At 33.2% G+C, this 21,428-nt stretch overlaps 1 protein-coding gene across 10 annotated transcripts in view; it reads left to right on the top strand.

The window, feature by feature from the left end:
• Nf1 (neurofibromin 1) overlaps positions 1 to 21,428 on the top strand; it is a 285,217-nt gene that overhangs the window by 104,343 nt on the left and 159,446 nt on the right. For 6 of the 10 annotated variants that reach the window (XM_087191932.1, XM_087191931.1, XM_087191933.1 and 3 more), the window contains exons 9-15: positions 5,375 to 5,548; positions 5,982 to 6,104; positions 6,461 to 6,535; positions 8,224 to 8,253; positions 11,507 to 11,638; positions 12,478 to 12,522; positions 17,895 to 18,029. In XM_087191932.1, coding sequence (XP_087048058.1) covers positions 5,375 to 5,548; positions 5,982 to 6,104; positions 6,461 to 6,535; positions 8,224 to 8,253; positions 11,507 to 11,638; positions 12,478 to 12,522; positions 17,895 to 18,029 — 714 coding nt within the window. The remainder of the gene's footprint in view (positions 1 to 5,374; positions 5,549 to 5,981; positions 6,105 to 6,460; positions 6,536 to 8,223; positions 8,254 to 11,506; positions 11,639 to 12,477; positions 12,523 to 17,894; positions 18,030 to 21,428) is intronic. The other 4 variants (XM_021248918.2, XM_021248916.2, XM_021248915.2 and 1 more) reach the window with 3 other exon arrangements.

Genomic DNA, 21,428 nt, shown 5'->3' with positions numbered 1-21,428 from the left:
AGGAAACAAATGGAATCCATAAAACAGATGCAAATAGATTTCCAGGACATGAAAAACTCCATTGAAAGTCTGCGCAGCAGAATGAACCAATGTGAGGATAGAATTTCACATATAGAAGGTAAGATTGCAATTAGTGAGGAGGAAAAGAAAAATTGCTTTAAAATTGTAAGGGAACATGAGAAATCAATCCAGCAGCTGCTAGACGATGCAAAGAAGAATAACATAAGACTGATTGGAGTCAATGAAGAAAGAGGAGAGAGTGCAGATGACATAAAAAAACTGTTCCCAGAAGTGATGGCAGAAAACTTCCCCAGGAGGGGAAAAGAACTTGACATACAGATAAGTGAGGCATATAGGACTCCAGCTAGCTTTGATCAAAAAAAAATCTACACATAGGCATATAATAGTTAGGATTCCAGAAATCCAACAGAAGAACAAAATTCTACAAGCAGTGAGAGAAAAGAAACAAATCACATACAAAGGAAAGCCCATCAGAATCACAGCAGACTTCTCAATGCAAACTCTCAAGGCAAGAAGAGCTTGGTTTGATGTATTTCAAGCCCTAAAGGAAAACAGCCTCCAACCCAGATTGATGTACCCTGCAAAACTATCTTTCAAAATTGATGGAGAAATGAGATGCTTTCCTGACAAAGAGCACCTCAGGAACTTCATGAATACCAAACCAGCACTCCAAAAAATTTTAGACAATACCCTAGGAAAAGACAATGAGGATCACAACCCGAGGAAACCCAGCAGAATGAATCCATTGGGCGTGACAAATAAAACACAAAGGGGGAGAATCCAACAAAAAGAAAAAGTCATGACAAGCTTTTAAAACTTTTGACTTCATCTCCCTAATGACTGTATAATTCATTCTTATTATTGTACTGATTAGTATTTTTCTAATTCTAGAATTGCACACCATTCCTTGTGCTATACTGGCTATTTATCATCTTATGTCTACATTTTAATTGGGTTGTCTATTAATGAGCTGTAAGAATTCTTTATGTATTCTGGTCATAGGTTATATGCATTGTAAATATAGTCTGTTTAAGGACTACTTTTCATTTTAATGATGTCATTTAAAGTTCAAAATTTTGATGGAATCTCATTTATCAATTTTTTTCTTTTATACATTATGGTTTTTTGTATCCTAGGTAGTTCTTGCCTACCCTGAATTCATAAATATTTTACCTTATTATTTCTTCTTAAAGTTTTATACTTTTAGGCTTTCCTATTTAGGTTCATAGATCTCTTCAAGTTATTTTCATGTATGGAAAAATAGGATTGAGGTTAATTTTTTATGTACGGATACCAGGTGTTCTAGTGCCGTTTGCTGAAGACACTATCTCTTCCTCAGCTCTTGAATCGAGTTTATAATCTATATAATGCTAGTGTTAAATAATCTTTCAAAACTCAGTGGACCATATATGTGTGGTTCTATTTCTAGATTCTCTGTTTTTTTCCAATGATCTATATGTCTTTCCTTACACCAACACTGCCTTGATTACTGTAGCTTTAGAAGAAGTCTTAAAATTGGGTGCTAAACGTCTTCCAACACTGTTTTTGTTTTTGTTTTTGGCTTTTCTAGGTCCTTTGTACTCCTACATAACTTTTAAATTTCAATATCCAGTTCTTCATTTATAGCACGTATACACAGACCTGAATTTTTATATATACCTTGTGTTTTCTAATACTGCTAAATTCAAGTACAAGTTCTAGGGACTCTTAGAGATTTCTTAGTATTTTCTCTGTAGATGATCATTTCATCTACATATAAAGATTTTGCTTCTGCCGTGCCAATCCTATCCTAGTTGTGTCATTTTATTGCCGGACTATTTTGGTGGGGCCTTGGTTTCAAAGTTTAACAGACAGATAAAGAGTAAGCATATCTGCCCTTGTTCCCCACCTTAAGGAGAAAGCATTGTATCTTCTCCATTCATATAAGGCATTCTCACTGGAAGTATGGAGTACATGTCTTCAATCTGTTGAGAAGGTTCTGTTCTACTTCTAGTCTCCTGATAGCTTTTACCATGAACAGCTGTAGAATTTAGTCCAATTCTTTTTCTCCAACTAGTGACAGGATCATATGGCTTTTTCCTTTCCTCTGTTAAAATGATGACTTTTGGGGGTGGATCTTCTAATGCTGAACCAACATTGCCATCCCTATAACAAAACCACTTTCTATATCCTGCCAGATCTGACTTCTAATAGTTTGTTTTGTTAAACAAATTTCTATCTCTGTTCATACTTTTTTCTTCTATTATCTTTATCCAGTTTTAGGATTAGCACAATGTTGATTTCCTAAAATGAGGGGAGAAGTGTTCCCTCTTTTTTCTGCTTTAATTGTTTGATATAATTTATCAGTTAAAATGTATATGAGCCTGCTGTTGTCATACAGGTAGGTTTTCAAGCTAGGAATATACTTTCTTTAATAGGTGCTATTCAAATTTTATATTTCCTCCAGAGTTAGTTTCATTAATTTGTCTTCTAAGTTACTTCTTAGAAGTTGTCAAATTTATTTCAAAAAAGATTTTTGTAATATGCTTTCTATATCCTTTTAAATTCTGTAAAATCTGTGATAATGTCTCCTAGATCTTAATATTGTAATTTAAAAAATGAATACCTGATATTGTGTAACCTGAAGAAAAGGTCTAAAAGAGCAGGGGAAATGGGAGGGGTAGGGGAAGGGAAAAAAGGGAAAGGAAAAAATATGAGAAGAGGAAAAAATGGAAACAAGGTCTTTGCAAATAGAGAAGGGTGGAGGGGTTGAAGGGAGGGCAAGGGAAGGGGAAAAAAAATAAGAACCAAGATACTCATGTAATGGTACAAGATCCCAATGATGAATGTAACTGTATTTTATACCTAAAATGTGCCAGTAAAGTTAATGGGGGGGAAAAAAAGAAAAATATTCCTTTTATTCCGAGCTTGAATGCTTTATCTTGAAAGGTGTTGAATTTTATCAGAGACTTTTTGTATATCAACTAAGATAATCATGTAGAATTTTTCCTTCATTCTGTTACTTTAGTATATTACATCAAATGATTTTCATCATGAAGTTGTTTTTTTGCTCCAGAAATGTGTTGCTTACTTGGTCATGGTGTACAATCCTTTAAACATGCTATTAAATTTGGTTTGCTATTTTTTGTTGAGGTTTTTTTCCTTTTCTTTCATTGATACTCTTTTTATGATTTATTTTCTCACGGTACTGAGGATGGAACCCAGAGCCTTGTGCATGGTGGTTTACCACTGAGCTATATACCTAGTACTTAGGTTCTTTTTTTTTTTTGGTACTGGGGATAGAACTTGGGTTCTTGTGCTTGCGCAGCAGGAGGCGAAACCGCTAAGCTATATCCCCGGCCCCCTACTTAATATTCTTAAGGGATATTTGTCCAGAATTTTCTTGAAGTGTCTTTGGATTTGATGTCACTGTAATCCTGACTTTGCAAAATGAGCTAGACAGTATGGTTAAATGTTTTTTTTTTGAAAGTATCTGCAAAGGGTTGATATTAATTCTTCAGTGTTTTGTAGAATCCACCAGTGAAGCCATCTGGTCCTGAGTTTTTCTTTCTTTCTCTCTTTTTCTCTTTCTCTTTCTACTTCTCTCTCTCTCTCTTTTTCTTTTTTTACTGATTTAGTTTCTTTATGATAGTAATAGTTCTATTTGTATTTTCTATTTTTTTATTTTTGTATTTTCTATTTCTTCATGAGTGTTTTGTGTTTGTAGGAGTTTGTCCATATTATCTAATTTGTTGAAGTGCAGTTTTTCATAGGATTATCTTATAATCCTTTTTATTTTGTTACATCACTGGTAATGTTGCCACATTCATTTGTGACTTCAGTAATTTCAGACTGCTATTTTTTTAGTCTACCCAGAATTTTGTCCTTGTTGTTGACTTTTTCAGAAAATCAGCTTTTGATTTTGTTCATTTTCTGTATTAATTTTTTATTTCTATGTCCATGTTAATCTTTTGTTATTTCCATCACTTTTAGAATTGGGTTTAGTTATTTTTTCTTACTTCCTTAAGGTGTATAGTTATTTATTGATCAGAGAACTTTCTTATTGTTTAATGTATTTACAATGATAAATTTCCCTCTTAGCACTGCTCTCACTCATTTTGTTAAGTTTTTGTGTGTTGTGCTTTATTTTCATTTGCCCCAAGATACTTTCTAATTTAGCTCATTGGTGCCGCCGCCTGCTTCGCGAGCACAATGTCCCGAGTTTGATCCCCGGTACCAAAACAAAAACTAATTTCCTTTCCCATGTGATTTTTTTTTTTTTGATTCATTGGTCATTTAGGATTGGGTTGTGTAATTTCCACACATTTCTGAATTTTCTAGTTTTTCCTCTACTATTGGTTTAGTTTCAATTCCTTATTAACAGAAGAGATGCCTCGTGTAACTTTAGTCTCTTTAAATGTATTAACACTTGTTTGGTGCCCTAACATAATGGGTCTGCTTTGGAAAGTGTTCCATGTGCACTTTGAGTAGAATGTGCATTCTTCTGGTGTTGAGTGGGTTTAACTTTTGACATGTTATATTAGAGAATATAGGAAAAGATGTGAGATTTTCATTTTGGAGAATAGTCAAGGGAAGAAATGGGCCAGTGAACTGTGAAGAGGGATTGAAGTCACTAGAATGAGTATTTTTTTAAAGAACGAAATTTAGAGGAACAGCCAGGCTGAGTGACTCATGCCTCTAATTCCAGCACTTGGGAGCTGAGGCAGGAGAACTACTGCGAGTTCAAGGCCAGCCTGAACTCTACACAGGGAGACCCTGTCTCTAAAAACAAAACAAAAAACACAACTAACCAACAAATAAAAAAATAATTTAGACCAATCGACCAATCATAAATGCATTCTTACTTAGGAGGCTAAAGTCTAAATACAATTTGGAGTACTAGAAAAGGATGGAACAATTTGACATGTGCATATAGCAAGTCAATATAGTATTTAGATGTTGAAAATTATCAGAAGGAAGATATGATCAGTTTAATTCAGTGCTGAGTTCAAATATTTGGGAATGACTGTTTCTTATACAGTGTATTCCTATATGAATTCAACAGGGAAAATGGAGAAGAGATTTTTTTTGGGGGGGGATTTGAGAAATATTTAAGTGATGATAACTACTTATATTGTGCAATTGAAAACCAAAATACCTGTATACATTGTGCATTCTTTTTTTTTTTTTTTTTTTTGGTACCGGGGGTCAAACTTGGGTCCTTGCGCTTGCAAGGCAAGCGGCGGAACCACTGAGCTAAATCCCCGGGCCAATTGTGCATTCTTTATAGTGTATGTGTAGCTGTTATTTTATTAGTTAAATCTGAAATAGAAGAAACTATGAGTTATCTTTTTGTTGTATTTGAATTCTATAGAAGTTGTTTCTGGACAGTCTACGAAAAGCACTTGCTGGCCATGGAGGAAGTAGGCAGCTGACAGAAAGTGCTGCAATTGCTTGTGTCAAACTGTGTAAAGCTAGTACTTACATCAACTGGGAAGATAACTCCGTAATTTTCCTACTAGTTCAGTCCATGGTGGTTGATCTTAAGGTAACGTGCTTCTTTCTCTACTACAAATTTTAAGAAAATTAAATGAATAAACTTTTAGTACAAGCATTATGCCAAAGATTATTGTTAATATTAACATTCTGAGTCAACTTTTAATAAGTTAATAGGACCTGTTTTTGTTCATCAGCCTAGACTGAGAATATGAAGAATAATACAGATTTAACCAGTTTTCTTAAGCTAGCATAAATACACAGACTTGGATTCAAAATAATGTAAGAATGAGAGACTGAAAGGAACCATATGTGGTGTAGTAAGATATCAGATTATTGAACTACAATATGAGTACTTTGTGTTTTTTTTGGTAACTGAATATTAACATACTATCATCTATGTGGATAATGTTGGTATTATTACATACTAGTAAAGTACTGCTTGACCATTTAAAGGCCTTTGTTTTTTATTGGGGTTTTTACAGAACCTGCTTTTTAATCCTACTAAACCATTCTCAAGAGGTAGTCAGCCTGCAGATGTGGATCTAATGATTGATTGCCTTGTTTCTTGCTTTCGTATAAGCCCTCAGAACAACCAACACTTTAAGGTGAGAGCATTGATTTTTATCCAACTATGTTTACTGATGCTATTATCTTACAGATGCAAAGACTAGAAAGATAAGTATACATTTATCAGTATTTCTTAGTATTATATATTGATGCTAATTTGGAGATCTTAAAAATGTATTCTGTTTTAGCCAGGTGTGGTGGTGTATATCTTTAATTCCTTCTACTTAGGAGGCTGAGGCAGGAAGAGTGAGAATTTGTGGCTGGTCTCAGCAACACAGCAAGACTGACTCTCCAAAAAAAAAAATCTATTAAAAAAAACTTCTTTTGCTGTTCTTTTTGTCTTTGTGTTACTGAATATTTTTCTCATAGAAACAATTTACTATTTTCTCTATAGATCTGCTTGGCTCAGAATTCACCATCTACATTTCATTATGTGCTGGTAAATTCACTTCATCGAATCATCACCAATGTAAGTTCAAAAGGTATTGCTAAATTATTAAAAGAAAAATTGGGGGGAGGGCTGGTGTATATTTGTTCCCTTCTTAAAAAATGCTCTTGGTTTTCACAAACATTTTTAGCTTAGATAGTATAGTGTAAGAAAGTTTCTCTAAAGTCATTGTAGTTTGTATTGACACTTATATTTTTCATATTCAGTCTTTACCTGAGAAAGATGGATTAATAGGCTCTTTTGGAAAGAAAAGAATAAGCCTAAAGCATTTGTTTTTTAAACCTAAAGCATTGTTTTGTACCAGGGATTGAACTTGGGGCCTTGCACTTGCAAGGCAGGCGCCAGAACCACTGAGCTAAATCCCTGGCCCCTTAAGCATTTTTATTTGGATTGAAAGCCTTTAAGAAGAATACCACTGAAAATGTAATGTAGCATTTTCATCTGGAAGTTGATCACATTTGAACACTTTTACCGTAGCCCCTCCTAGCATTTGATACATTCTGGTTTATCACCTTATAGGTTAAATTAAAGGATTAATTTAACCTATTAATTTAAATTAAGGATTTATGTTGTATCCCAGTATGGCACATTTACAAAATGGTGAGACTATATTTAATTGTCCTTTTCAGTACTCCTTAAACAAAATGAAATATTAACACACTTCAAAAGAGGTATTTTCAGAATACAAAAGCTTATCAGACAAAATATATGAACTCATTAATGTGTACTTTGGTTGTAGATACATGGAGTAGAAAGATAGTGAAACCTTTTCAGGTTTCGACTATAGATTTTTAAAAAATCTGTTCATCTAATTGTGAACAGATTTTGAAGATTCTCAGGTGCCATTTTCCATAATTTCACTTTTCTCCATTGTTATTTACACTTATGTGTAAATAGGTCATCTTCCTGTTTTCCTTCTTTAAGAAGGCTTTAGTCATTGATTTATAATCAGATTCCGTTTTAGGACTCCTTCTCTCGTGAGGCTAAAACCAGGCCTTGGATATATTGCATTAAAGTAAATGCTGGCTGTATTTTCTTTTAGACGTTCAGTAGGGGAAAAATAACTATCGATAAAGCTGTTTAATGTCACATTTAGTTTTTCTTGATACAGTAATAGTAGCATTTTGAGAAGAAACAAGTTGTTATGCAGGATTGCCTTGTGCATTGAAGGACATTTAGCATCTCTGGCCTTCAATTTATTAAATGCTGGTTGTATCACATCCCCCCGCTTTATGAATGGTTAAGAATGCCTGAGGAATGATGCCTTCCTCAGTTTAGTATCACTGAGTTAAATTATAGGTAGAAGTAACATTTCCCTTTGTTCCAAAAGGGAAAGTTTAATGCATCTGGTTATAGATAAGGTATGTTTGTGTTAAAAACTTCAGAAAATTACTATACTGTACTTTTGTCAGTGTGATGATGTAGGACATTCTACCCTCAAGATTTATTTTCAAGACCATTAAAAAAGACCATTTTATTTCAAGACCATTAAAAACTTGTCCTCTTCAAGTTTATCCATAATTCAGAAACAAAATGTTACTTTTCCCCCCTTTTGGTCATAGTACTAAAAATATTTCATTTGTTAGAGTGGATAGTTTTACATAAATACTTAAAATTTGTATTTAATAAACCCCAGTTTAATAATCTTTGATACTCTGTGGCTAGTTACTTTAATTGTGAAATATTTTTGTCTACAATTGAATATATAGAGCACTTTCAAGCATGGACTTGGCACTGCTGTAAGTGGCTGAGCTGCTCCTTCTTGGGTTTCTAGCATGCCTGGAGTGGTGCTTCATGCATGCCTCAGTGTACTTGGTGGAAGTGGTTGTGCATCCTTCTATACTCTAATGAGTACTGCATGTGTGAAGGTGGAGTGTGTCTGTATCTGAGGTCAAGTCAATATGGATAGCTATTTTTCTAAGGACACTCTATTTGACTAAAAATAGTAAGCACCAGTAACCTTTCAATGAAATAGCTTGAAAAAGAACATACATATTACTCCAAAATGCCTTAAACTTATACTGTAAAGACACTTTATTTTTATAGATTACTTAGTAAGTTGTTGGTTAGGGTTTTTCCCATCTTTTTGATTTGAGACTGATATTGAATCTAAAGGATTTTCTGACTGAAAAGGGCTATTTATAAAAGTAAATATGTAAATTTATGTAATTGACTTAATAGAGGTTTATTGAAGACAATTATTAGGAAAGTATTTTATTTCTTTTAATCACATGAAATTTTTTCTTAGATATTTGGACTCCTGATCTTAAATTGATTTTTAGTGTAAGATTTCTTTTTAAATGATTCTTGGTTCAATACATCTCATATGTTCTCTTCTTCCATGATTCTTTAGTCAGATCACAGTTTTAAAAATTATCACATTCTCAAACAAGATAAAATTTCCTTTTTAAGTGTTTATGTAGAAGTAGCAGTGGTGTTTGGAATTTATTTTGCTTCTGTGAAACATATTCTTAAGTACTATGCTTAGATCCATTGTTTCTTAGAAAATGTTAACATTTATTCACTACTTGAATTTTATTGCAACCAAAGTTTTAAACATAATACTATACTGTCACCTTTTCATTATGATGTCATAAGAGGTGAATTATAATTTTAGGATCTGTGTTATCTTAAGTTCTATAGGCTTCAAGTTAGATATGTAATTGGGAAATTTAAAAAATAATATACACATATTTGAATTATTTATCGAAGTCATCACTCTTATGCTGTTATAGTCTTTGATGTCTATTTTTTTCCTTGTGGGAATTGATTGTATTTCACTTACTGACATTTTACATATTGAGAATGAGATGATCTTTCTGTTGAGAAGTTGTGATTAAAGGAATTACTTCCAAAGCATTTGAAAATAAATAATCTCTTGAGGAGTTGCCACATAATCTGTTTATATGTGTTACATTTTTTGGTCAAGAAAACAGTATTTTCATGAAAAAAATATTTAATTGACTAGCTTCAAAAATTGTTTAGGGGCCGGGGATTTTGCTCAGTGGTTTTGCCACCTGCTGTGCAAGCGCAAGGACCTGAGTTCGATCCCGGGTACCAAAAAAAAAAAAAAATTGTTTAGTAACTGCTCAAGATACTAAAAATTTTAACTTCATGATGTATAGTTTTTAGTGCTTGGTTATTTGAAAGTATATCTCTTACTTTAAAATGAATGAATTTATTATAAAAATAAAAAGTGTGAAAACCACTAAATCTTAAGCATAAAAGATATTTTATAGAGTACACCTGGTACTAAAATGCAGTTTAAACATCTATCAAATGGTATATGGATGCGTATTTCTTTAGGTTAACAGTGTCCATATCCCTCCCCTCTCATACTAGGGATTGAACCCAGAGCCTTTGCACTGAGCTACATCCCCTAGTTCTTTTTATTTTGAGAGGACTTTGCTAAATCATTACATTGTGAACTTGTGATACTTCTGCCTCAGCCTCCCAAAGTGCAATTGTAGTTCCTGACAGGATTTTATGGAATTTGTGGCGCAAAGAGGACCCTTACTCAATGCACTTTTATCATTATTCAGCATTTAGTTACTTTAAACTGATAAACTTAAGTTGCATGATATAGTAAATAAATGGAAATCAAGTTGGATTAATTGCTTTTGGCAAGTCAGATGAGCAAATTACTACAAATTTGAGAAATCTAGTATGTAACCAAACTCAAAAAAATGATCATTTAGGAACTAACCTAAATAAAGAAAGAACTGAAGGAACAACATACACAGCCATTAAAAATTGTTTTTTAACCTCATAACTTTGTAATCCTTTCCTGAATGGAGTTCAATACAGTATTCAAATTATGTATTATACATTGGTTTTATATTTTACTATCCAGTAGGTAGAATTGTAGTTGTAATTAAGGTTGACATAACGATTCTACTCAATATATTCTGGCAAGTATGAGTGAAACTGAGGCTTTCACTTAGTTTTGAGACTTTTTCCTTTTTTTTTTTTGGTACTGGGACTTGAACTCAGGACCTTGCACTTGCCAGGAAGGTGAGGTGCCACTGAGCTACATCCCTGGCCCTTGGCTTAGTTTTGAATAAGAAGGAATCTAGGAATAGGATGTGAAGCTATTAAAGCTTCCTGAATACTTGAATATACTATCATTTTTCTAGATGTTTCTTTTAATCCTAATATAAATTAGAAGTCTATATTTTAAGCCAGCCATTTCATATATACTCTTCATACATAGTGAGAATTCATTCATATGTAGTCTGAACTGATAGTTTATCATTTAGTGATTTTCATAATTTTCAATTTTATAATGTTAATTCATTTTAAAGTAAAAGTTAAAGATGCACTTTCAAATAAAATTGACATTAAAAACTAAACATCAAAGCTCGATAGGTTAAACAGAAATAGAAACATATATACATAATGATTCTTCTAAAAATACTTAGCATCAATTTGTCTTTGTTTGTGGTGATTGTTAGTCTTCCATGTATTGTGCCATCATTGCATATTAGTCTAAGATTATAGATTTATTAATGGCTTTATCTCATTTACTAATTTCATGTTGTAATTATTGTTGATTGTAATCATTTAAGTAATAATTTACCATGTATGCTTTCAGTATTGTGTTGAACCACTAATCTCTTTTAAAACTTTGATAATAGCATTGTTATCTGGAAAAAAAAATGTATGCCTGTCTGAAATGTATAAAACATTAAACTTTGAGAAAGGAAAACAATTGGCTACCAAATTAGTTCTCTAAATTTAATTTTTTCAATTGAGTAGGTTGTCAGTGAGAAAAGAAAGTCTCATATTCACATGCTCATTATTATATTTTAAAATATAATATGTTGAGTTACTTTGAGTTAATTACATCATTTGAAGACTTTGAAAATCATAATGTGTGTTTGCATGATCTTAGAAAGTTTCTGACAAAAGAATAAACTTAAAACTGCAGTAATAATGGAACATATACTCAGGTAATTTTGTACATTTCTACTTTGTGGTGTTTTTCTCCAGTCTGCATTGGATTGGTGGCCTAAGATTGATGCTGTGTATTGTCACTCAGTTGAACTTCGAAATATGTTTGGTGAAACACTTCATAAAGCAGTGCAGAGTTGTGGAGCACATCCAGCAATACGAATGGCACCGGTAAGAAATCATAGAAGCCCTGTATTCTAATAGATTATAAAGCTTAATGTGGCACTGATGAGATCAATATAAATAGATAATTACAGAATTGTGTAAGTAATGTTTTGATATATATGTATAGCAAGAATATTGTACTTCCTCTTTATTGTGTCTTCAGTGTCTCATTGATGCTGCTTTATTTTGGAGAATTGAACAGGTCTTTTCCTGTAAATGTTGTGTACGTTGTACATTGAAGTAATACTAAGTACTAGTTAATGATAATGTTTGTTTTCCTCTGTTTGAGTTAGTTGAACTTTTCTTAGAGACACTTCCTCACAAAATACTTTTAAAATCTTAATGAATGTGACCTTTTCCCCTGTTTTTAGTTTCCTTTTCCTTTCTTTCTTATGAACTAAAGTATTTTTGTTAACGTCTCATCTTTTGAGACTAAGTAAAGAAAGTAGAGTCCTGGGTTAGAGTAAATGTTCCTCATTGGATGGTCATTCATTACACATGGGAAATTAGAAATTGAATTAAAAATTTTTATTTAAAATAAAATTTCATATTTTGTCAAATATAGTTTGAGCATTTACAAATGATAGGCACTCTGATATTGAGGTTATAAGATACTTAAACTTAATGCAGACTTTTCTAATTAGATATTCTAACATTATTAATAATAAGATTTTAAAACTCATATAAAATCAGTGAAAGCAGACAATTACAGTATTGTGTAAGTCATTTCTTGGTATTTGTGTATAGAAAAAGTATTATATATAGCAACTCTTGGCATTGATTGGTGGTGCTTTGTCTTCTGCTTATTTTCTATTCTTATTGGCTGCTGTCGCTCACATGATCAGATGCCAACCAGTCACTGTTTTGCATGGCAGTGGGCTTCTGTGGCTGTAAGTATGATCCACTGTAACTACCTCAGAAAAGTCCTTGCTTTCTTAGACTTTTCTGTGTATAGTTACCATTTTAGTGACATCATGTCATTTTGAATAAAAATGTGGCATGTCTTCACCTACTGGTTTTATCTAGTCAATCAGCCATTTCACACATGTAATTTAAATTGCTTCCTGTTTGGCATACCCTCCCAGTCAATAAAATTTTTATTTTATACAGTTATGGTTCACTCTTATCCAGTTGTCAGTAATTGTTTCTGAGGATTACTTGTTTTAGATGTTCAAGTATGGAAGTTTTCTATATCATGTATTTTGACATTATTTAGCCTAAAAAATGATAGCCAAAAAGCATGGTAATGTTTTGTTAAGTAAATTTTAACATGCAGTTTAATTTTTTAGTTGACTTTTTGTAATGCCAATCAGTTTATTTTTTTAAGGTGGAAAAAATTCAACATAGGCATAAGTTAATTGGAGGTAAACAATAACTTATTTAACTAGACATCTTTTTTTTTTTTTTCCTTTGGTACTGGGGATCGAACTCAGGACCTTGTGCTTGCCAGGCAGGTGCTGTGCTCCTGAATTAAGTCCCCAGCCACTAGACATCATTTTTTAAGTTTGGCAATTGCTTGAAATAATTTGAGGCTGGGGGCTGTTGAGGGTTGAACCCAGGACCTTGTGCATGTTAAGCACATGTTATTTTACTGAGATACATCCCTAACTAAATAAATTGTTTAAAAATTACTTATTGACCCATTTATTTGTTCTAGATTTTTTTTCTTTTTTTCTTTTTTAGGCGGTACCTGGGATCGAACTCAGGACCTTGCGCTTGTGAGGCAGGTACAGCACCACTGAGCTAAATCCCTGGCCCCATGTTCTAGATATTTTTTGGGAAATCATAAGTATGACCTTTTAAGTTTCCTGACTCTTCTGGTAGAGAATTAATGGCCCCCCGCTTCCTATTTCACTTTAGTATCCAGTTTACCAATTGTCTGTATAATTTAAATTTCTTTGCATGCATACTGAAACAAAATGAAACTAAATTATTTATTTGGATGGAATTTGATTGGTAGTCCAAAGATGTTCTCTATATTTAGAACTTATTTTACTTCTTAGCTCCAGTTATTAGTTGACACTAAGAGCTACATAGTATACTAAGTGATCTTTTTCTTTCATTTTCTTTTTGTTAAATAAAAACCATAACTAGAATGATTTTGTCTTTTGGTCCAAAAACACCTACAAGAGTTTAGTTTTTATTTCTAATTAATTCTTGAAAAGTATTAATATGTCTTTAATTTTTAAAATAATTTTTAAGCTTTTATATTTTTATATTAGATTTATGTATGAAAATTTGAAAGTACATGTATGTACAAAATGACTAAGGAATAATTTTCTGATATTTTCACCAGAGAAAATAGCAAATTTAATGCAATACAATTTTTTTTACCATGTGAGTTAATAGTCAGACAACAAGTACCTCAGTGTATTGACCCCTTTCACCAACTGCCCAGCACAGTGCTAATGCCAGAAAAGCTTAATAAGTTGAGCACAGTGGTTTGCCTCACAGATTCTGAGCAAACATCTTGTAGCTTTTATTAAATCATCTAATGAAAAACTCACCAAGGTTAGCCTTAAAGCCTGGAAACACAAGCAAAGATACGTAAGAAATGTTTTAGAGATAATGCGTAATAATGTCAGTGTTTCTCAACCTTGGCCTTACTGACATTTCAGACCGGACAACTCTCTGTTGTAGGGGGCTGTCCTGTGCACTGTGGTATGTTTACCTGTCTGGGCTCTACATACTATATGGCAGTAGCACCTATCCTCTGATGCCCTCCTAGACATGACATCTAGAATGTCTTCAGATGTCTCCTGGAAATCAAAATCCTCTCCAGTTGAGAACTATTGTATATTATATGTGTTCTGTGGATTGTCTGTTACTTGCATTGTTTCAAATGATTTGGGACTCTGATAAACCTGAGCCTTTAGCTTGCAGTAGAAATAGCAGTCAAAGGAGTTCAAGCTATGAAAAGAGAATATCTATGTTTCAAAGCATTGCAGCTGCCTTGTATTTTGGAGACAGGTTATTTGGTGGAAAGAGCTAATTACTTGAGGTCTGGGGATGTAGCTCATTGGCACCAAACCTGCTTCCCAAGCGCAAGGTCCTGAGTTTGATCTCCGGTAACAAAACAAAACAAAACCTAATTACTTGAAACTTTTTTTCTTCAACAAAATAGAATCATGTTTCTGTATCGTGAGTCCCCTTTCTTTTAGAGCTGTATCCAGTACTTCTGATTGTTCCACAAAGCAGCCCTGCAGATATTTGAATAAAGTTATCATGTACTCCTAATGGTTCTTATTTTTATGTAATTTTAACAATCAAATGAATTTTATTATTTTTACTCTTTGTGTGTGTGCATGCATGCTTCCACATGTTTATTTTGTTTGATTTGTTTTTATAGTAAAGGGGACTAAGGGCTAAATCTTGTTAAATGAATTAAAAATAGTCACATAGTAAATGGCCAATGAAAGGTAGTTCAGGTCTCTTCACATTCAATCCAGTGTCTTTATCAGGTTCTTCAGTTGTCTTCCCTCACTAACATGTTAGCTTGATGAAAGTAGGAGCTTTGACTGGCTTGTTCAACATTTCCTCCCTATTCTCTGACACAGCATCTGACAGAGACAGAGCATGTAGTACATGTTTGAGAATGGATGCATGAATGAATAAATGAATTGATTTGACCTATTTTCAAAAAACCTCCATCTGATTTGCTTTTCTTCTAGCAAAACCATCTTAATAATATTATTAAAAATTAAAATGACATATTGAGCACCTCACTTTAGTGTTCTAGGTATGGTATGATAATTGATGAAAGCGATTACCTTTGGGTCTGGAAACTGTTTATATTCATAAAGTCTTCAGATGGTATTTTGATCTTCTTTTGAGCTTCTGTTCATTTAAACTCTAGCTTTTTCATATGAACATCAAACTGTAGTTTTTCCCTCTTTGTACTTTGGTGTGGTTTTTACACTTGGTTTTAGCCAAATGGCCGAGAAGCAATGGTGTGTTTTTTAATTAGGAACTTGTATCTCAGTGCTAAATACATTTTAGAACTAAGAGCTTTTACTTTCATGAAATTCAAGCTTGCCAATACTAGATGTTCAGTAATTTTCACAAATATGTATAAGTTCTGAACTTTTTTTTTAATCTTAAAGAGGATCTTGGCTCAGGAAATGATCCTTACATGCCTGTAAGTTAGTGATACAGTCTTAAGTTAGTAAGTGGTTTGGGCCGTTAGTAGCTTTCTGAATCCTCTGGTTCATGAATTTCTCCTCAGGCAAAACTGCCTCGCTCCTTTGGCCAGAGCACACTTACCAGCTTGCTTGGGTTCTTACTTATACCTCCTACAATATGATTAATTATTTTTCTTATATATTTTTTTTTTAGAAAGTTGTTCCTGCTTTATATAACCCAGGGATGGTCCTTAAAATGTATTTGAATTGAATAAATTCACTGAAATTTCTCAGGTCTTAATATTTTATATTTTAGGTAGCCCTACTGGAACAAAATTTATATGCTGATTCCTGAGATTTAAGAGATGATATAATTAAAAGAATATTTACTTTTGGGGAAATGTTTAGTAAATAAGAGATAAGTCTTTTAACTGCTAATTGTTCTCCGATCCTGTGTTCCTGTAGAATGGCTGCATCAAGCAGGAGCAGTTTTGTGGTTACACTACTTCATTACATCATAGCAAATAAATTTGTTCAATGAAAGTTTCACCTTGATCTCAGGTTAAACACTTCGAATTAGAATGAAAACAATACATAGTTTAATGGGAACAGAACCGGACTATATTGAATACATTTGGTGGACATTTGCTTTGGCAGTTATAAAAGCAAGCAATAATTTGTAGGTTTTGATATTGCAGTTCTATAATGATGTTTTTGAGCATATATATGTGTTAAATAGCTGTTCTACGTCAAGTACCAAAAATTTTCAGTGTTTTGTTTTGTTTGGTTTTGATTTTGTTTTTTTGAGAGAGTCTCACCATGTAATTCAGGCTCCCCTTGAATTCACTACGTAGCCTAGGCTGGCCTTGAACTCATGACCATCCTGCTTCAGTCTCCTGATTCAGTGTTCTTGGGCATAATAAGAAATGCACTTCTCACACTTAAACATTTAGAATAGTTGCTTTGTGTTGTAGATAATCATCTCAACTTGTGAACATGGAAAGAAGAGCCTGTTTACTTGAACATTTTTGTTATGATTACATAGATACTACATATTATACTACCTATATATTTGCATATATGTTCACATAAAGGCATCGATATCAAAAGTAGATATTTTTGTAACCATTTAAAAAAAGGAAATACAGAGAGAAAGGTGATGTTGAATCCAGAATACAGTCATTGGATTTTTTATTTGCATCATGTCCATAATTATTTTAGTTCACCATAGCATCTCTGTAATTAAAACACATTTTCCATGATTTAATCTTTCTCAGAGTGCTTTCTGGGTTTTTTTGTTTTTTGTTTGTTTTTGAGACAAGGTCTCACTTTGTAGTTCAGGCTGGCCCTGAACTCACTATGTAGCCCAGGCTGGCCTCAAACTTGTGGCGATCCTCCTGGCTCTGCCCCCTGAGTGCTGGGATTATAGGTGTGCACCACCGTACCTGACTAGTTCTTTCTGATTTATGAATGTCCTTCAGGCAAAATGTTACCTGCATTGTGGGTTGAGAGAGATGGAATGTCATCAAAGGAAAGAGCAAAATTTATAAATAAGCTATAAAATAGATTGCTTATATAGCAAATTTCATCAATTCTAAAAATCACTTCTTCTTTTCACTGAAATTTCTCTGAAATTAGAGGTGTGTCTTTGTCTCATGTCTTATAATTGACAGTGGCTTTTCATTTTTGTTTTGGTACAGAAGATAATAATACATCTTAGAATTGATAATGTTATAGAGTCTACAAAATATTTGTACATATGTGTGTGGACTTAAGTGTTTGTTAAACAAGTTGTCCAGTGTTTGTATTTGTGAAGGCTGTAGGCCCAATATATTTTCCCTTATATTTTCATGTTTTGGAAAATTGTTTTTTACATAGGAGTTAATCTAATAATTAAGTCTTTAGTGTTTTAATAGAGTTTCATTAAATCTTATTAGATTGATTATATAATAGTATAAATGGTATTCAGACAAATTTTATTTTAAAAAACTTAATAGTATGCTCACTAGTGTTTATACCAAGTGGTATAAAGTGTCATTTTTTTCTGTTTTTAAAAATAACTTTTAAAAAGTTATATAGCTGTTATCCAGAATCTGATTATCAGGTTTTTACAAGGTGATACCATATTTTTGTTTTTTTAGAGTCTTACGTTTAAAGAAAAAGTAACAAGCCTTAAATTTAAAGAAAAACCTACAGACCTGGAGACAAGAAGCTATAAGTATCTTCTCTTATCCATGGTGAAACTGATTCATGCAGATCCAAAGCTCTTGCTTTGTGTGAGTATTTTTATGAAATGCTTTGAAATTATTACAACAACTTTATTTGGTTTAACTGCAATGTCAAGACCTTAAAAATAGTTGTTACTCAAGACTTACTGTTCCTTTCTGGTCATACCTGAAACCTAAGACATTCCTAAGAAAATTAACTTAAAGAAAGTACTAATATAATCAGGTCATATTTCTTAAACTTTCTTCTTAATTTCCCTTATCATTAAACTAATTTTAGTCACATTATCTGCCCTTACTCTTTTTACCAGGTTATGGATTATTCAGCCATAATCCTGGGATGGGGGTAGGAGAGAGGGGACAGGTAATGAAGCAACCATAAATCAGTGCTTTCTATGCAGCATCATTTTCTTTTTAATCTCCATTTGCTATTGCCAAATAGTTTAGTTTTTCTGTACCCTTTTATTCTTCTCCATCATCCTTCTATTATCATTAGCTCTACCTACAAATACTGTATTGGAAGAAGGAAGTGAAAATGAATATGATTAGTGTTAAATTATTGTCATAACTCTGCTTTCACTGCCCTAGGTGGTATTAGAGTGCTGAGAACATCACTCTGGTATGCAGAGTAATTAGGACCTAATGTAAATGAGTGATAGTTACTTGAAGTGATTAAAAGCATGGGCTCTAGAGACAGACTAATTGCTAGCTAGATAGTTTATTTAACCTCTTAGGTTTCTCAGTGAAAATTATTGGGATAATAATAGTTCCTACCTCAGAGATATCATTAAGAAGATTGAAATAGTACCTGTAAGGCTTTGACAAACAATTTCTGGTACATAATAAGCACTAAATAAGTGTTAATTATTGTTACTATTAAGAAACAGCATTAATACTATTAATGCCTCAGATGTAATAGTTCTGTGTTGTGAAGTTCATAGAATAACATATTAACCTTTGTCAAGTTTCTCCAGTCCCTGGAGAGTAGCATTGAGCAAGATTTGTTATTACTTTATTTAGTAGCAGACTTTTAAAAATGCTATGGTATTTTCAACTTTGATGGTGTGTTTACCAAGCACTGTAATATAGAGGTTCATAATTAGATGTCTTTTGGGGGGGGGGCTACTGGGGATCGAACTCAGGACCTTGCACTTATGCGACAGGCGCCAGAACCACTGAGCCGAATCCCTGGCCCTGATGTCTTTTGGTTTAAAGAGTTCTGTGAACCCCTGAATTTTAAAAATGTATATATGTAATTGTGAAGAGGCAAAAACACAACACATACCTACAGAGAGAGAGAGAGAGACAGACAGACAGAGACAGAGACAGAGACAATGAATGAGAAAGAGAATTTCCAAGGATTGGTGTACCAAAAAGAAGACCTGTGATATTTTGAACTTTTTGAAAAGCCCATCCAGATTCTAAAGTCTAGTAAAATCCATAGTTAGATCTGCAGCTTGGAAAAAATCTGTAAAATTTGTCAGTTAGACTGTGAAAGTAATGAAATGTCCTTTCTCCTTGTTTCATTGTTTTGCATAAGTTGTGGTGTTATTTCACCATGTGTTTTCCAAAATATTAACATCACTCTTTTTACATGGATATAATTGAGGTTCAAAGAATGCTGCACCAAAGTTGCTAGTGTCTTTTAAGTTAAATATATTATTGCTTGAAGAAATAAGCAAAATTTGCTGTTTTCTGTGGATCATAGAAACTATTTTCTTTGCTGCCATCTAGTGGTTAAATAATTTTCCTCAGTGTAACCATAGGTATATAAAATAGAGATTCATTTTAAATATTATTTTGTATTTCACATATCAAAATTCTAAATCTTAGTTAATAGGAAAATAAGGCTAATTATTAAATGGTCTCAGTCATGGTATATTTAAAGTAGTGTGATTTTATCTTAAATTTTTAATCATCTCTGTCCTAATCTATGTTACTCTCAATTTTTCAGGCCTTAACTGCTTAACCATTGTCATTTCTTGCATCCTCCTAAATCATTTCTCTGGATTGAGGTTATACTGATCTCTTTAAGAAGCAAATCCTATCATACCCTCTGCCCATCTTAAAATATTTTGGTTAAAATTGCTCATGGGATAAAAACCAAATTCCAGGGCCAGGGACTTAATTCAGTGGTCCCTGCCTAGCAAGTGCAAGGTGTCCTGAGTCTGACTTCCGGTACTGGAAAAAATAAATACATACATACGTACACGCACACACGCACACACACAAATCATGCAAACCTTTTCTATTACTTATCACTTCTCCCATACCTAGCATTACATTTTGCCTTATTTTATCTACTCTAATCATAATGAATCTTATTTCAGTCCTTCTTACTTATACTCCCTCATATCTGCCCTTGTACTTGCTTTTCCTTCTGCCTAGAACCTGCTCCTCTCACTTCTTTACATAGTAATTCCTGCTAATCCTAAACTATTACTGTCATAAAGAAGCCTCCCTGACCAGGCCATATTTCCCCAGTATAGGCTGACCTGGTAGCATGTGCCCTTCTAAGTGTTACATCATTTGCAATTTAACACTTGGTCCCATTTTATTATTTGCTTTCCTCATGGTGTACTACATGCTCCTGGAGGGTAGGAAACATTTTTTTAAAAAAATGTTGTGGCATAGATGTTCAGGAAATACTTTTGGGTTATGAATGAATGAATGAATGGGTATACATGTTGGAAAATACACTAACAGTTTTGAATTACAGATGATGAGTTACCTTAGTTGCAATAGGGAAGAGTATAGTTAGTAATATAAAATAAGATGTAAGTTGGCCTCACTTAAGTGAACCATATAATATTTTTTTTTTGTTGGTATTGGGGATCGAACTCTGGACCTTTCACTTGCAGGGTAAGTGGCGGAACCACTCAGCTAAATCCCTGGCCCAAGAACCATATATTATTGAGAGGTATAAATACATGTAAGTTGTGAGAAACGTTTAGTATCCTTGAATAGCTAGACCTTCATATTTATATAGACTGATAAGATTTTTTGGCTTAGAATACTGTGTTTTTCCACAATGGAAAGGTCTGAAGTATGAGTATCTGATGGTGTGGATTTTAATCCCCCTCTTGATAGCAGCTGGTTGGATTTGGACAGGTCTTTGTACTGGACAGAAGGGCTGTACAACATGATTGTGCAGTCCTCATCCTCCGTATATGTTCATTGTGTTTAGTTACAGTCATTTATAAGCTCAAAACCAGTAAGTTCCAAACCAGAATTATATTATTTAGCCAGTATAGTGTTGTTGGAAAAAAAATTATTTACACTCTGTATTATTGATATACTTCCTTTCCTTTTTTTTGTTTCTGTGGCACTGAGGATGAACCCGGGGGCTTGTGCATGCTAGGCAAATGTTCTACCAAATGGTCTATACCCCTGCCTTTGATATAATTTCTTTTTTTTCTTTTTTTTCAGTTTTATTTATTTATTTTTTGT

Source organism: Heterocephalus glaber, unplaced genomic scaffold, assembly GCF_053883595.1.
Source record: "Heterocephalus glaber isolate CG9 unplaced genomic scaffold, H.glaber_assembly_v1.0 deba00001564, whole genome shotgun sequence".
Taxonomy (NCBI): domain Eukaryota; kingdom Metazoa; phylum Chordata; class Mammalia; order Rodentia; family Bathyergidae; genus Heterocephalus; species Heterocephalus glaber.
The sequence above is the reverse complement of the archived record's forward strand: the minus strand, read 5'-3'. Positions and strand labels throughout refer to the sequence as shown.